This window comes from Opisthorchis viverrini (assembly GCF_000715545.1).
Source record: "Opisthorchis viverrini unplaced genomic scaffold opera_v5_58, whole genome shotgun sequence".
Taxonomy (NCBI): Eukaryota; Metazoa; Platyhelminthes; class Trematoda; order Opisthorchiida; family Opisthorchiidae; genus Opisthorchis; species Opisthorchis viverrini.
In genome coordinates, this window is record NW_008751716.1 from 956503 (window position 1) to 973130 (window position 16628).

At 45.3% G+C, this 16628-nt stretch overlaps 2 protein-coding genes across 2 annotated transcripts in view; one reads left to right on the forward strand and one right to left on the reverse strand.

Moving 5' to 3' along the window:
- Positions 1-4386: 4386 nt before the first annotated feature.
- T265_03926 (hypothetical protein) lies at positions 4387-9241 on the forward strand (the record flags this gene model as incomplete). The annotated part of the gene is made up of 3 exons (XM_009168527.1): positions 4387-4830; positions 6624-6914; positions 8709-9241. 3 exons carry the CDS (start codon positions 4504-4506, stop codon positions 9057-9059), a joined length of 969 nt encoding a protein of 322 aa, XP_009166791.1.
- A 700-nt stretch (positions 9242-9941) lies between these two features.
- The window catches only part of T265_03927 (hypothetical protein), a gene marked incomplete at both ends in the record, with an annotated part of 16229 nt that continues 9542 nt past the window's right edge, over positions 9942-16628 (reverse strand). The window contains 4 exons of the mRNA XM_009168528.1: positions 9942-10135; positions 11369-11436; positions 13110-13198; positions 14307-14481. Coding sequence (XP_009166792.1) covers positions 9942-10135; positions 11369-11436; positions 13110-13198; positions 14307-14481 — 526 coding nt within the window. The remainder of the gene's footprint in view (positions 10136-11368; positions 11437-13109; positions 13199-14306; positions 14482-16628) is intronic.

Sequence of the window (16628 nt, forward strand, 5' to 3'; positions counted from 1 at the left end):
CTCGAATGGTGACGAAACGTTTGCAAATCAATTGCCAAGCTCGGCGAACAGATCAACAGCCACCTGATCAATTACCAACCAATACACCCGAGCTACCAATATTCCAAAACGTCATTTACTGTACCTGTAGACATGGCCAACATCATAGGGCAGAATAATGTCCGCACACCATAATCTCGGGACGTGTCGGTCGAATACCGGTATTCGCATAGAGTGAAATGTTCAAATCTTCAGAGGCATCACCGATGAAACAAGTAAATACTAAAAGGGACAGCGTATAGTCTACTAGAGATTCAGAGTGTACGTTGCGACTGGTTTAAACATTGGTTTCACCCGAGGTGTGCGCATAAGGCACCCTAATGTTGATATATTTCTCAGGAATTTAATTTCTAACAACTCATTAATGAGTTCAATTATATGGTTCGGTGGTATGGGTTAGGGGCATCATGGAATTTAAGGATGACATGACGGCGGAAAGTGACGAGATCCCTCTAACACCTAACGTGCCGTAGATGTGTGGTCACGCAATGTATTTACCAATGGAGTCTTTATCCGTATCTCACCTGAGAGTCAACGGCCGAACGACCGCCAGTAGTTTGGGTTCGATCGGTAACGAGTTTATCACTTGGTTCTGCACGCACTCTTTTTGGAATAGAGTACGATGGAGATAGGATCCTATTCAGTTGGGATCAGTTTGCACAATAAAGTAAGTCCAGGATGAAGGTCGATTCCCCTCTTTGCAGATCATTGGGTGACTTCGGTTGAACCAACTCCCCGATTGATGGCTTGGTCCTGCACGCACTCTTTTGGGAGTAGAGTACGATGGAGATAGGACCCTATTCAGTTGGGGTCAGTTCGCACAATAAAGTAAGTCCAGGATGCAGATCGATTCCCCTCTTTGCAGATCACTAGGCAACTTCGGTTGAACCAACTCCCCGATTGATGACTCATAGTCACTGGCCACGCAATAGCGCTTGTAGGACTGTCTTGAGTGCCAGGTGAATCATACACCAAAATGTCCTGCTTAGCTCCCATCTGACTTGTTATGAACTTCACTGTTTCATTCACACACGGTCTCAATAAAGCATGATTTCTTTGAACCAGACTCTGGCATGAGTTAGAAGAGTATTCGGAAGTTCCCCGACACATCCGGCAGTCTCATTTCAAAATTGTATTGGGTCCACCAAGGTTCTTCATTTTTCCCGAAACTTTTAGGTATTTTTTCGGGTATGCTGCTACCCACCGGAGTGCATACAGGGGTCCAGTGGACGTCCGTTGGGCTACAAAAGATCGGTTGTTTTTCTCTGTGGTGGCCATGATGTGAAATTTGAACATAAACACCGGGTGATGGAATCTTGCTGCACCTACCTGGCGAATTCCAGCGAGGACGAAACGCGCAGTAGATTGCCTTCTCGGGATAAACCGCACCTGTTTTACCACCCCATTAGGCAGCCAACTAGGTCAAAGCATACTGACCAGAAGGTCCGTGGTTCGAACTCAGCCCCAGCATCTGGACTGCCCCTGACCAGCCTTGAGCAACCTGGCAGTATCTCAGACCTCATTCTTCCTTTGGGTGGCGTGGCAGCTGGGCACAAAAAGGGTGTTACGGTTGAAAAGTTGCATTTTATTTCTTTTATTATTCCGTGCAAATGTGCATCGCCTCCAAGGGCGAGCTAAGAAGCTATAAGGAGCTGATTCAGACGAACCTTTCGACATCATTGTAAGTGCATCGTCTTCACATTTGTGAATTCTGACCACGCGCTCGTATGGATTCGTTCCTCTCTTTGTGTTTCTGGGCCGCGTAAGGCGTGGACGGTTCGCTTAGCGACTGAGAAACTGGCAGATCCCAAGTTTGGAAGAACGTGCCAGAACCGTTTTCTGAACTCCTCCAATCGCTCCACTGCCGGATGTGAATTCGTGTTGTAACGAGATTTCCATATCCTTACGGTGCGGACAGTTTTGTCTGTGGCACGGCGCTACCAGGTTCGCTCAAGCACTGGATATCAGACACTGGCACCGATTGAATCTCAGATAAATGCTTCCGACGGTCCCAAACACAGTTTGGCTCGACAAATTAAGACCAAGTGGAAGTGAGCGTACATACCAACTGTGAAGTCTGGTGGTCACGGAAGGCAAAGGAAACGAGAGAGGCACAGAAAGCCGTGAATGCCCAAAAATTGCTTCAGTTGATTCGTGCCAACAGTCCTCAGAAGTCACCTGTGAGTAAAGCCATCAACGATCAGTGGTACCAACGCCTGGACCACAGGGCCAGGCATTTGAACAACAATCCTATTGGCTACTCGATGTCACTCATTTGCATCCTGCTCTCTTTAACGCGTGTCCAGCAAAGAATGACCGGGATGTTTGTGAACATTTTTGTATCATTATTTGTGTTTTATTTATTTGTGTTAACGGACTTCAAAAAGCCTCCGTTCACAAGGCGTTGTCCGTCAGGTGTGCCTACCCTCTCCATTCCTGTTTAGTTTTGTGATCGACGAGGTAATGCGACGAACGCTGGAAGGCCTTCAACATCTTAGTGCCCAGATAGCTGCTGACGAAGACCGTGCCGATCTTGAATATGCAGATGACAATCTTCTCGTCTTTGAAGAGGAGGCTCAGACATTTATGGATGAACTGGTCAAAGTCATCCCGTCCTATGGCACGCACTTTGTACCCACAATGTGCAAGGTCATGCTTCTGGACATGAAGTTACTAAATACACCACTTATGATCCAGGGAGTGGCATTCGAAGTTGTGGAGCGTTTTACCTATCTTGAAAGTAGTACTAGTTGAGTGTAGCGTGACAGATGAGGTCGGTGCACAAATCTGTAAGGCTTGTGTCGCGTTTGCTAATTTGAGACACCTATGGCGTCAAAGCGGTCTATCCCTGAATCTCAAGGGACGCGTGTCAGGTTACAGTGCGGGCTGTTTCGTTGTATGACTGAAACTTGGCCTGATTGACCTAAGACTTCTTCAGGTCTTTGGCAATTGTCCTCTCATAACCATAGCTCGTCTGGTTTGATGTCGGCGAATCTGTAACGAGGCAACTAAAAAGCGAGTTTTCGGTTGCACAACGAGAACTTCCATTGAAGAATCTGTTCAACACCAGAAGCTGCGTTGGTTAGGCCATGCCATGTATTGGCCGAAACGTCGTTTGTCGGAGAGAGTGCCGTTTTCCGTGCCCATTGCAGAGTGGCGGAAGGGACAACGGTTGACCTGGAAGTAGGGTTATAAAAGAGAATACGAGAAGTCTGGGGTGCTACTCGCCTTTCAGGATGGTGACCGCGTGATCCACTTTTTTCATGTCTGGAAGCGCTGCAAGATATGGCTTCTGATCACTCTCAATGACGTTCTTGTTGTCAACATCTAGCCAGATTATCTGAGTGTCTGAAGATGTATGCATCTCGGAATTATTGTGGTAGGCCAGCACTAGGTCCATTCCCCGCCCACTTTTATTATTTTGTTCACAATAAGTCCTCCAAACACATTATAGTTGTATGTCAGTGAAGCATTAGTCTAAGCACTGACGTTTTGCTGCTGACGGTGCTATTGATGATGAGGGGGGCAATTTGCACTGTGACCGTTCGAAACCTGTGGCGTCGTCATTTAGCTCATTGTTTGTATTTCTTCTGAGAGTCTGACCCAAGTGGTGCATTGCTTTCTGGAACAGTCGTGTATATCGGTGACAGTTTCAGTGCCAGAGGGAGAAGACTTAAGAAATATCTTTCCAAAATAATTTCACTTGCAAAGTCGAACAGAATGGTTATAGGCGTCCCTATCAATTCTCGGGGGATGTTAACCCTGGAAAATGGGTTGAAATATCGGGGTCTGGGGCACTGACAATCCTCGGTACGGTCGCTTTTTAAATATTGTATTAATAGACGAATAAAGCAGGGGATTTCGGAAATCGAAATTGCTAAATTTAGGTATACATAATGCGAGCGAAATGGGTGCAGACAATCGGGCAAGTGTCCTACCAATTGAACTGTTGACGACACTTGCTCCGCAACACACATGCATTTGAATTTCGTGCGTGGCTCAGATTCATACCACTTATACGTGGACTTCCGATTTTTAATATTCGTTGAATTATTTTCTACAATATATATCAGTTCGTGTCGGTGCCCTTCAGGTGGCTGAACGATGCCTGGCTCATCGTGAAGTCACAGGACGCTAACAGGTCACTTGGCAGAATCCTGACGAAGCGAGGCCCAATCGCGTAATTATGATGTGCGGAATGCCGGTAACTAATCCTTCCAGCAAGCGAGAGACCGGTGGCTTTTCTCCAGCTTCGAACCGCATCCTTTCATTCATACCATGTATTTTTAATGCTTGTATATTTACTACCCGCGTTCAGCGATTGTTCTTTAGCAGTATAGGTGTTGAGTTATTTTTTGCGTATTATTTGGCTTGCAAGACACATCATGATTACATACAGCATCCTCCCCATCAGGGGATCCGTCATCCGAAAAGCCAGTGGGGATTCCTCCCTTTATTTTTCAGATGACTGGTTTACCCGGAGATTCAGGGACAAAGGCTGGTGTAACTGAACTCAGCTCACTCGTGGCAAATAAACCGAACTCCGTTGAGATGTCTATTCTTGAGTTGGTTCATTTTATCCATCACCGTGATGTTACCCGGCGCGGTCAGCTAATTAGTCTCTTACTTCATGCACAACTTCTTTCTCGAGGAGCGAGACCAACACAGAGCGAAGGACAGTCGCAGTTTGCTGTGTTGGCAGAAGAAGTTTTAAACAGTGATCCCATTCGCATTCCGTATACGCTCGTACCCAGACCGAAAACGGAAACTTTGGCCACCGTAGCGAGTCAGGTGTGTGAAACAATCTGTCCGTTTATTTTTGGTCACTTTCATACTTTGCTGTGTTGTTGCACACCTATGCATTCCACCATAAACAATCTTCCCGAAGTGATTTTTAATAATTGACGGTAACATACTCGTATATGACCCTGAACGTTAACTCGCAAACACGAGAGCGAGATGAAATTTATTAGAAGTGGATTTGGGGTATCTTTAGAGTCGTTGTGGTCGAGATGGCTCAGTGGTTAGAGTGCGAATTTACTGACCAGATAGTTCGCGGTTCAAACCCAACCTCTGGCCCTCGACTTCCCCTGTCTAGGCTTAGGCAACCTGGCAGTATCCCAGCCCTCGCGCTTCCTTCGGGTGGTATGGCAGCTAAGCAGCGGTTACCGCTAAACGGTTATTATCTCAGTGTTGTTGTAATGCATCTTCAGGAATCGCCGAATTTCACAAATAAAGTTTCCTCCAGGTTGGGGGTTGGAACATGTATGGCGACGTGTTCCGTAGAAAAGTTAATGCATTTGCATTTCCCCGCCAAACCGCCGCCTTGCGGTTAGGCTTTTGAGCCAAAGGCTTTGGTTGAGGACCCTAATCGTCCTGCTGTCTACGTGTGGGCGCCCTGGCAGTATCCCAGCCCTCGTACAACCATGACCTACACAACTAACACAAATAAAGTTTAATCGAAACGACTACGGTGCTGCTTTTGAAAGGCGTACCCTTCGGGACCGACTTAAAGCACTCCATCTTGTGAGGTAGTCGAAACGACCACGGTGCTGCTTTTTAAAGGCGTACCCTTCGTGACCGACTTAAAGCACTCCATCTTGTGAGGCACGCGCTGTGGTAGCATTTCCCTGACATCTGAAGTGCATAAACCGATATGAACGAGAGTACATTCGGGATTATTTCTACTGGTTTTCTCAAAATAATTATGGTTTTCCAGTTGCCTCAATAAGATCTGACAATACTTGCGCCCGGCTTCTGTTTAATACAATAAGATATTCAGAGAATAAGCAAGTTTGAAGTACAGAACGCCTTTACTGTTCGCTTTTTCTTGGTTGGTTGTGGTGCCATTGCTCTCCCTTCTCCAATTATGCGAAACGGTTCAGTTCCTTGCTGATTTCTACGCAACTTACCCTGTCTCTGAGCTCAAGGGCTCGTCTGACGGAACTTTGAAACATACTGGACTGTGTTCATAATTCGAATCTCCCATCTTCCACAATTAGAAAAAAACTTTTCATCTCCCAACAGAACCGGACTTATTATGCGCCATAAGCTACACTCTTTAACCCGGGACTGTGTTCTAGGGCTACTTGGACAGAAATGCATGTTCAGGTTTTCTACTGTGAAATATGTACATGGCGTGCGGTATTCGACCAAAAAGGGCTATCTCGACCATACCCTGATCACCCCTGCGCAAGTCATAGCGTCTTAGAATGTCAGTTCCATGGGCGAATAACTCCTATCATCAGTGATCGTCGTATCTATTCAGTGATATTAACTCCCAGCTTAACAGTTTTGAACGAACTGTCACTTACCGAATAGCAAAAACGGTAGTTTTAAGCATGGAATGGCATGTACACGAAAGATGCGTTTCAGCCTGGATGGCCTGATTGTCCTCTCCATGAATCCACTTCTCTGGAGGACAGTCTATCCCACGCAGCGCGAAAACTGGGACCGAGCCATTTCGTGTTTCCCATAGAAGCGCTCTTTTGGGGGGCAACACTGTTCTTGGTTTGGGTTTACTTTGTCGTATCCATATCTGCCACCTATCCCACCAACCAACACGCCCCTTTTGTTCACTCTAGTTACAACTGTCAGTGGTGGAAACAGACGCTCAAATATTCATCAGTCTAACCGACACTACGACGGACAAATTTGGACACGTTGAACTATCAGGTTTGGAACATGTGCGCCTGGATTGTGTCTCTGAGTGTGCCGCGGGACACTGGAACACTGTCTATCCACAGCTGGATGAACTTCTCAGTATTTTTGAAGAGAGTTTGTGGAAAGCCGTCCTCCCATCACCACCACTGAATCGCTTTGGTGAAACGGAAAGAAAGAAGGACCGACGTGACCCTGGCCCACCTCCGGATGATGTGAGTTGTTTCTTTTTTGTCTAACCTTTCGCAACCCGTTTATCAAACCAGTGGGTTAAAGTTCTACATGCTACAGCAGCTGGATTGCCGGGTTTTTAATATACCTATTTCACCATACATGACTGGCGAGTGGGTAAAAAACCAAGTGTCCATCAGCTACACAGGAATTTGCTACCAGTCTTGTCCTTAGCGCCAGGATGAACCTTTAGCGTCTACACCAAGTGCAACCTGCGAGCCTGCACAGATGTGAGAGCTGCTATCAGAACCCGAGGGTACACAGATATTGTCCTCCTAGTCTGATGTATCTGTCCTAACGCCGCCAGTCGGTCCACGAAGTTCAGCTATTTTGATCTGCTAGAATGATGTGTCAGATAAACGTCAAAAGTTGTTCAGGGTTGAGCGTCATGTGGAGACGAGAGACAGGACTTAGTGAGGGAGGTGCAGTAATCTTCGCAGATCGAAAAACTGTTCTAACCGTGATACTTCGTACATTCAGCTTCTTGGCGTTTTGCATCTTCGGACAAATTAACTTCGCAAACGTGCAGGGACTAAGGTTTATTCGGTCTACGCCTGGTAACTTAACTTATAGTGCAATGTTGATATCAGAGTCACTTGGGCAGGATTTTGTTGATTGTGGTGAACTAATTGGCTTGTAAATTAGCAGAGCAACTCCTTGGTGCATTTTCCGTCGTACAGTTAGTGTCGACCTTGGTGTACATAAAAGTGCCAGGAAAATATTGCTCAAATCGTATACCACTCCTCCCCAAGGTAGCCTGCTTCTGAAAAGAGTGCGGTATTGGTTATTCTCGAGAGCGCATGCTTTTTAGTAGGAGCAATGGACAATTTTTTGGGAGCTGTCCTGGTGCTGTTTGTTCGTTTTAGTGAATGGTGTATCAGATGCTGCTGAAGATGTGCAGGTAAGAAAGACTGTTAGCACATCCTTGGTTAGTTTCCAGTATGAGGATCTTGTTTGAAATTTCAGTTGAGACTTCGTCTTGCTGTTACAGTTAATCTATGCTGAAAAGCTAAGAAGTGCTTTCCAGTATAAATTGAATTCACGCAATCTCGGTTGAAATCCCTTGCTAGCCCTTGTACGATAAACGTCCATATAGGCTGGGGTAGGTAAAGTACATGTTACGAAATATGTTGGAATCTTGGCCTTGGAACTATCTAGTCCCATGACGAAAGCAGACAGCTGAATACCATTATTTTTTTCCGAACTGACTTTTGGTGTGGTTGTACAACATTTTGTGGGCTAATGCGCAAACTGGGATACCACATCTCTTGTACTCAAGTATGTAGATGAATGAAAGTTCAGTCATAGGGCACTGAATAAGTTGACCAAAAATATTCAAGTCCTTCTGTAATTTTTAAACAACGTGATTACTGCTGATTCCTCAGAGACATTATCTACTCTCTGGGGAAATCAAAGAGGTTGTTTCTTCTTGGTGGCCTCTTTGAGGGGATAGCTGATGCGATACTGGGAATAGCCTTTGACGAAACATTACCCAGGTCGTACCGGAACTTGTCTTGACCAATTCGCGGAGCACACACTGTGTTTCTCTAAGAACACCTGCTTTGGTTTACGCTCCTTTTTGCCCACAAGATTAGGCCTTATTTGTGAGTAACCCCTCTCTTCTCAATACAGTGACAATACTTTTTGTGAGTAATCCACACTATATTTCCGATCGGCTATTCAGTTTCCTTTTTGCCCACAAGATTAGGCCTAATTTGTGAGTAACCCACACTATATTTCCGATCGGCTATTCAGTACACCGAACTTTTCCTTACCAGCCACAACGGTATCCACCAACTGGGTTCGACCCAGTGCGGCCGACAGCACCAGGGTTTCCTTTTCCTGACTATGGTCGAAGTGATCTGGACCCGTTTGGCTCGTTGGGTGGACGTGGAGGAATGATCCTAGACCCTAGACGTCCACTCGGTGGTTCCCCATTCGGGTCCGGTGGTGGGACATTCATGGGGGGACCTGATGTCCTTCCGCCTGGAGCAGTCCCCCCAGGAGCGAGGTTTGATCCGTTCGGACCAGGTGTAATCCCACCTCGACCGAGGTTTAGCAATCCCCAGCGCGGTCAGCCAGATCCGGACCATGCACTTCCACCCGGCTTCGAGGATGTTTATCTGTGACAAAATTATTTTGTTCTAGTCTGCTTTCATTCTCAACTGCCACTTTGCTTTAATTGCAGTTCAAATTTTCGAATATTTTTGTTTACATTATGCAACTTTGCAAAGCTATCGTTTTTGGTCATCGTCTGGGAAAAAGTTTGTCTTGAAGTTTCGTAGGATTTCCATGCTTAACTCAGGTGTTATACAAGATAGCTTAAGGTGATACTGTCGGCTTGGGGTACTAGCATTACTAGTAGCAGTATTGCCAGTATTCGTTTGGTGACGCGGTGGTCGGGCTTGGGCGCTACAGTCGTCCTGTAGGCTTGACAGGCTAAACTCTCATTCCTTGGTTGTCATGGAGGCAAGGGAACCAGCAGGTACATGTATTATTCCCCACTCATCAGATATTGGTCCAGTTCAGTTAACTACGGGATGACTTCCGCGATGTGGCTGTCTTTTTATTCTCCATATTCTCGTAGTTCGAATCCGCAGCGCGGAAACCAAAGTACTTCTGGAGCTAAGCAAATCACTGGCAGTGAGCTATCTGGATATTTGTTTGAGATAATGAATGAAGGAAATTTTTCGTTGCCTTGGTGGAGATTTTCTAGGCGACTGTTGACGTGTACGGCTCAGGAATCAACAATTACCATTTCGACAGCCTCGGCGAAATGGTTATGTAGAATGTACTCTAGGGGTTGCGGACTTCGCATTAGACCTATCACTACTGATCTTGCCGGTTGAGGCTTAGTCTGCACATTTGGACCACAGATTCTAACAGTAAGCTTTTTAAGTTCTGGAATACAAGATGCAAAATGTCAGAATACTTTGGCAAATTAGTAGTTCTATGTACAATCGGAACGAGAGTGGGTAAGTTCCAAGGATAACTTGAGGATACATTGGAACCTAGGGTTCAACAAACTGGTTTCGAGTCATCACAGTTACGTGCTCACGGTACATATCTTCGAATGTCAGTCCCAGCTGTCTCGCCGCGACGCAGTTCACTGACCCGTAGATTAATCCTGGAACTGCAGCGATCAAGCCGGCCACAAGCATTTGTCTTCGGCCACGACCCATGCAGTAAATCGCGCAAGCCGATCCTTGTAATAGAAAGGTGGCAACAGGGGAAAGAAGCTGTTTCAAGACTGAAGCATTCCGGAAACCCGTAAAACAGATCAAATGGCTTTTCTGAACAAAGCATAACTCCCGCGATATACAATTTTCATTTACAATTGACGAAGTGACCAAGGTCGACTTCGGTTGTCATACGTTTACCTCCGGGAAGGGCGCTTTTCCGGATAACTTACCACAACAGCTAGCAAACTAGACTTCCAGTTCAAGCTGACTACTGCTGCGATAAGGACAGCAAAATTTGGACCGTATGGACAATGCCACCAGAGGTTTAGTGGTTAGCATTAACGGCGTTGGGCGAGGTTTCATTTACAATGTCAGGAAATTAAACCAGCTGACGAGTTCCCACCTACCAAGGCACCAGTCCATTTGGCAGAGATGAGTTGTTGATTAATTATTATAATTGATTTGGCTCTGTTACTTGTTGACCCTTATAACTCCCTCGTCTCTTTTCATACGTACTAGTAAATTCAACAACTGTTCATGATTTCTGCCGAGCGTCATATAAAGTTGCATACATTGGTCAAGAGGACAGATCGCAGAAAGCAAGCATTGTTAACAACCTTCGTTCTTATTGGGACTTCCTTTAGTTGGGCCCATGTCACATGAACGCTTGCCTGTATCTGGTGGTTTCTCCAGTCCGCCCTGGTTGGCTCTATCTCACAAGTCACAGTTATCCTTGCGTCTAGCACTACACGAGTAGTGATTAATAGGAGATTGCTTCCACGTCTTACGATTCACTTATAGTTAATTTCACGTATAAAACCATTCACTGATGATATCTGCTCATTATCGTTTATCTCAAATAAAGAAACGTTTGCAGCACATTCTGTTGAAGAACGTCGTTTTCGGGAGGTTCAGCTGGGATTCGTTGGGTCTCGTTGAAACCAACTGTGTGCAAATGACCGCCCTTCGCGAATCGCATGTAATTTGGGTCCAACTAGAACTTAGGACTGATAGAAACTAAGGGAGCGTACCTACGGTATGAGTTCCAAAAAAGGTGAAACTGATCATGGGTTGTCGAGGGATTTTTATCAGCCTATTAAGTGATGTTCCTTCAGGAAAAACTTTCTCCTTCTATCCAATGCTGCAATCTTTACTTCGTCGAAATTTCACAACCTGTAGGACAACGGTGGACATACATCAGGGCGAGAGCACGAAACCAGCTACTGATGCGATAAAACGGTTCAAAGTGAACTTACCCCATCCAGCAGCATTTTCCCACCAACTCGTCTTTCCTTGCCAGGCTGTCAGTAGTAGGGGGAAGGAACTGAAGGTCGGAAAAGACAAGAACTGTTAAAATCTGGGACCATGGGGACCCAAAGCATGTGGGATTCTGCTAACAGCAATACCTTGCTAGATGGGTTTAACACAAAGGTTGTTGCCGAACGCATTCATAGCGGACACTGAAATTTTTCCGCTGGATCGTCTGTCCAACAGCCCTTTCACAGGCTAACGAGTTATCAGAGGGCACAAAGGAAGACCAAGCGCTAGTGCCGGTTTTTCAGGCCACCGAATAATCAATCTGGGAGAAGCTGGCAAGTAGAGTAACGGACATGCCGGATACTCGTGAGTAGTGTCCAGTAAAATTTGATCCATGCCACCCTTTTGCACAATCCTCACGTCTAGGTACGACTGCTTAGCGATTTCAATTGATGCGCAGAACAGGACAACGAAAGGGATTATGTGAGGATGCTAATCACATATCCTTCTCGGCGCAGTTGAACAACCCTTACCAGATGGAAACGCTAACCCAGAGAGATATGGACCTGACCTCGACAAGGCGGTATATTGTTTCAAAATAAGCCCGAGTTTGTGATCATTGTCTAGTGTTCTATCGGTAAGTTCACTGGCGTTGTAATAATACCTATATCTACGACCTCTAGAGTACTTTGAAGAATCTGCGTCCCTCCTGGAAGTTCAGTGAGGAATACCGTACAGCAGTGAAGCATCGGTGTTCAACACTGGTCTCATGCTGTCGATGATGATTACCGTTCGGCGCAGTAATCGCGTCAGTCATGGAGACTGGGAAAATAGGTAAAGCTTATAGAGTGTCACTCTGGTTGAGGCAGTGCCCCATTATTGACAGTCCTCTGGTTGATCCTGCAAAATAAATGTGTGCCGGCGATTGGAAGAAGTTTTGTGTCAATAATGAGCTGCAATCTTCCACCGCTTCGAGTCAGAGAACATGTTCTCGGAAGTCCAGAAAAGTGGATAAATTCACGGACTCGGCCAGCACCCACCGCTCAAACGTGGATGTATTCGCTCATTCTCATGTGATAATTCAGGCGTTGATGGTTCAGGGGTGAGACGTTCGCCTCATACAACATATATTCAGACTGTCAAGGATGTTGACTGCCTATTCGCACCAAAAAAGAGACCTTAGTTCAGTGCCTCGTAATTTGGTGTGAACTAACAGGAAAAATCACACAAGAGGAGCTATGTGGGAACAAACTTTGCTAACGGTAATTCGACCGGTCGATAGGTTTCAGTTGCGACCAAGCAAAAGCCGCTAATACGCGCCTAGCTAAGAAGTCATTTGTGCTGCACAAAATTGATGTGTGGCTCAATGGTTAGAATAAAAATGTCAACTGTATTTCAGTTTCACTGTTGGAGCCTAAAGCCACCATATATCTAGGTCATGTAAGGAGTTTGAACGGTTTCATTTATACAAATATTAGTGGTCGATGGCAGTTTGCTGAAACTTACAACACCAGTACCGAACGTCAAAAAGTGAATGGCAATCTGAATAGTAATGCAAAAGGAGGGAAGGCCAAAACATAGCCAAGAGCGCTAAAATCTGCAATACCTCCGTGCGGATGATTTCCCGTACATTTTTGAAATAAGTAGATCAAGTCAGATCGAATTGCTAGAAACGTTGCCACAGGAGGGAGGAACCGATATTATAATGATTTGAACGAAAATCTACAGATGTATGCTTACTAGCAACCGGCGGCTAAGAAGGTGGCTTTCAACCCGGTGGACAGTCCGAAAGTTATGGCTTTGAGAGATGAATAGTCCGCGGCCCGACGCTGGAATACAGAACCATAAAACCGGAACTGGTGGATAGAGGAGTACTGAATACTGAATGATTCGAAGAGAAAATCTGAACTATGGGACGAGAATCAGGGAACAGGAGTGGCCTTTTTGTGACACGTGAAGAAGCACAGTGACGTTAACTTGACATGGTGCAACGAGATTTATTCGTACAGCTGAGCAGCATTTGAAACAAACGCAACAGCGATTGGGTTTAGGGTCGATATCTAGCTGCAGCGAATGAAAGTCCGTCTAGCAGTGGAGAGCATAGCGTACCTCGGAGCGACGACTTATATACCTCTGGATCTTTCAAGCCATACTGAGGTGTCCAGAGTCGATCAATGCTGAAGTCCGACAGACACCATTTTGGCCACCGCGGGTCAAAATTCTTCAGGGTTCATGGGCGATACACTGACCTGAATGCCTCCGTTCGCGTTCACTCCGGACGTATCTGTGCCCGGGGGAATATGGTAGTACGTCATGCTTCAGGTTGCTCGGTTATCATACAATGAGTTCTACATGTCTCCTCTCCCAAACATTTCTTACGGATAAATGGTTTCTTCCAGTAGATAACTGAACTGCAATCTTAGCTTATGGAGGGAACTAATCTGTTGACGTAATCGCCGAGACCTGAGGAACAATCCGTTTTGACGCCTGATCACGTGGAGCGAGTCTGCCGAGCGATTCGGATGCTATGCTAACTCCAGGTTACAAAACACATCAAGTTCTCAAGAACACTAACGTGGCCCTTGATGTACATACGGGGTACCAAACGTGTTGATGTGTACAGAGAGCTTCCTGACTACGGAAGCCACAGGATAGCGATGATAAAGGGGATTGAAGTTTGCGACCAGCGTCCAACATAACCACCAACTGCGTGAATGAGTTTGAGAAGGTATCAGACCATACAAAACTCATTTGAACACTGCCATGCTCCCCAAGGTCATATAATGTCGAAGTATTTTGTGGGGAAATCGACAAGGTTCATCGCTTGTCACTAATTTGGACAGAATAGGTTCCTCTCATCCAAAATTGACGACAACTTATCTTTTACTACTAAGTTCTGATGTGTGTGTAAGATTAAATGATAGCAATGCTTCGTACCTTTGCTATCTCACGTGTTCTCCATGCAGTGAGCCGATTTGCCCGAACAAATTCGTCGTAAGCGGTTAGCAAGCGGGCGAATCCTACACCAACTCCCACGATACAGCCAATGGCCAGGGGCAGTCGGATGGCTCTGGAACCAGTTTTGCTTAGGTCCGTGTCGCTCAACGTGGGACTGAAAAAATGTTACAAGACAGTAAACAGCAGTGCCATGTACTGGTGAAATGTTTGTTTAAGCCGGATGCTAAAGTTGTGCAGCACTTTTGTAGAATTAAAGCCAGTCAAAGGAAAGCCGAAAAATGGTTGCTGCTTCAGAACAAACAAAAGCACATGCTAAGCCGTTAAAAGGAATTGTCCAGAGGAAACATTCCATTCATATGATTGCTGAAAACTCGACAGCCCCCGACCGGTTCCACCCCTTTTGGGACTCATCCCCGAGTTTTCGTCAACCTTAAGTTCCACCTAAATTGAAATTATACGCAATTCACGAAATACAGTCAGTTGCATACAAATCTGATTTTAACGAAAAACGCAGCTGAATCACAGCGGAACCTATCGTTCATCAAGTTCTTCAACGTATGTGCTGCGCAAAGGCCGCCTTATGTTTCATTTGGCTACGTACGTTTTCTGCGGCGTTACGGATCGTTCAGAACAAAATGTATGTGAGGGATTTCCTGACAGGTTCATTGGAAACATCAAATGGCATACCACAAGAACTTCTCTTAATTTGTCCTAGACCATCTGAGAAGAGTAAACTGAAGTGGACATCACCTCGCCCACTAGCTCAGCACTGAGGTATTAACCCAGCAATTCATGCATCAACCTCTCACGTCATATTCTGATGTTTGTTTCTTAAATGTAAAGTGCGATTGTGACCTTATGAACGACATAATCATTTGTAGAGGGCCCATGATGAAAAGTGATAAATCTGGTGAAGTCGAAAAAGTGTGTTACAGTCTAAAAATGAATCGCATACAGGTGAAAGGAAGAAGGCCTTCGCTGCGGAGTATTTATTAGAAAATGCCAACTGACCAGTTACAGACTATTGGACAGGGAGGTAACTCTCATATACATCTTATTTACAAAAAGTGAACATCCATCTTCTCTTGAACGCGTCTTCCTGAACTTTCCTGGATATTCATTGACTGTTGCTCAAATCCAAGCAAATTCTACAAAGCGACTCCATAAATTCCGCAATGGATCTCCCTTCTCAAGAGACGCAATGCGAATTTACAAGAAAACATGCTACTCACATGCCTCTTCCACCAGAAGTATCACCGTTACACAGGTAACACATGCTAGGTAGTAACTCATCATAGCACCTTACCAGCCTTCATTGTTGTGGATATATCTTAATACAGCACTTGATTGCAGGGAGATTTTGCAACTGGCACTGCAGTGTTGCCATTCATTTGATGAAGTAGGTAAGTTTCGTGGCTACACTGACCTCCTTGGATTTGTTGGTCCATGCAGGTGTCCAATCATATCCTTACTTTTCTACTCACCGTGCAGATGACGCGATAAATTCAGTGACTTTATCCCGTACCTCCAGATCGTGGTTTCAGAATCAACCATCATACAGAAATAGCAAGTAATGTCAACAAACTATTGTGGCTGAAAAGAGCATACGTGAAACCAGAAGTTAATCGATGCAGCCTTGTCGTATTTCGTCATACTATTGAATTGGCCTGAAGGTATCAATAGAAACCCTTGAAAAAAGTTTATAATACTGCTATCAGGTGACAAAAAGAGAAGAACAATAAACACTTGGACCATTTCAGTAAAACTGATGGAGAAAAGTACTCCTTGAATGGGGACTCCACTGGAATTCATCCTAACCACCGTAATATGCCCCACATCATCGTGTACATTGACAGTAGAGATTGAATGCAACAATGTTCTTTTTGCGATGTTCCAATCTACACTACTGCCAGTATTGTACCAGGAACCATACAACCCATGCGGATTCGTGCTCGAGTTACTATTCGTGTTTCTTCATTATGTTTCCGTCATTTTCAGGCCAGTCCTCAACTCTTCGTCTATGCATGAACCCCAGTTTCTTCTCAAAAACGTATGATGCTTAAGTTACCTCTGCACCGACAATCAAACTACAGCGTTTCCCAACCTTAATTAAAATGTAAACATGTGTAAGTCGTTTACTTTTACACCAATCTGCGGTACACTCCAAATAAGCATGTTCACGCAGGTGACAAAACAGAGAAGCATAAACAGGGCCGTGAAACAGTGCCCGGCTGCTGCCATCTTATGACTCATGTCCCAACCGAATCATGTGTTACGATGAGTTAAAAACGAAGCTCCGGG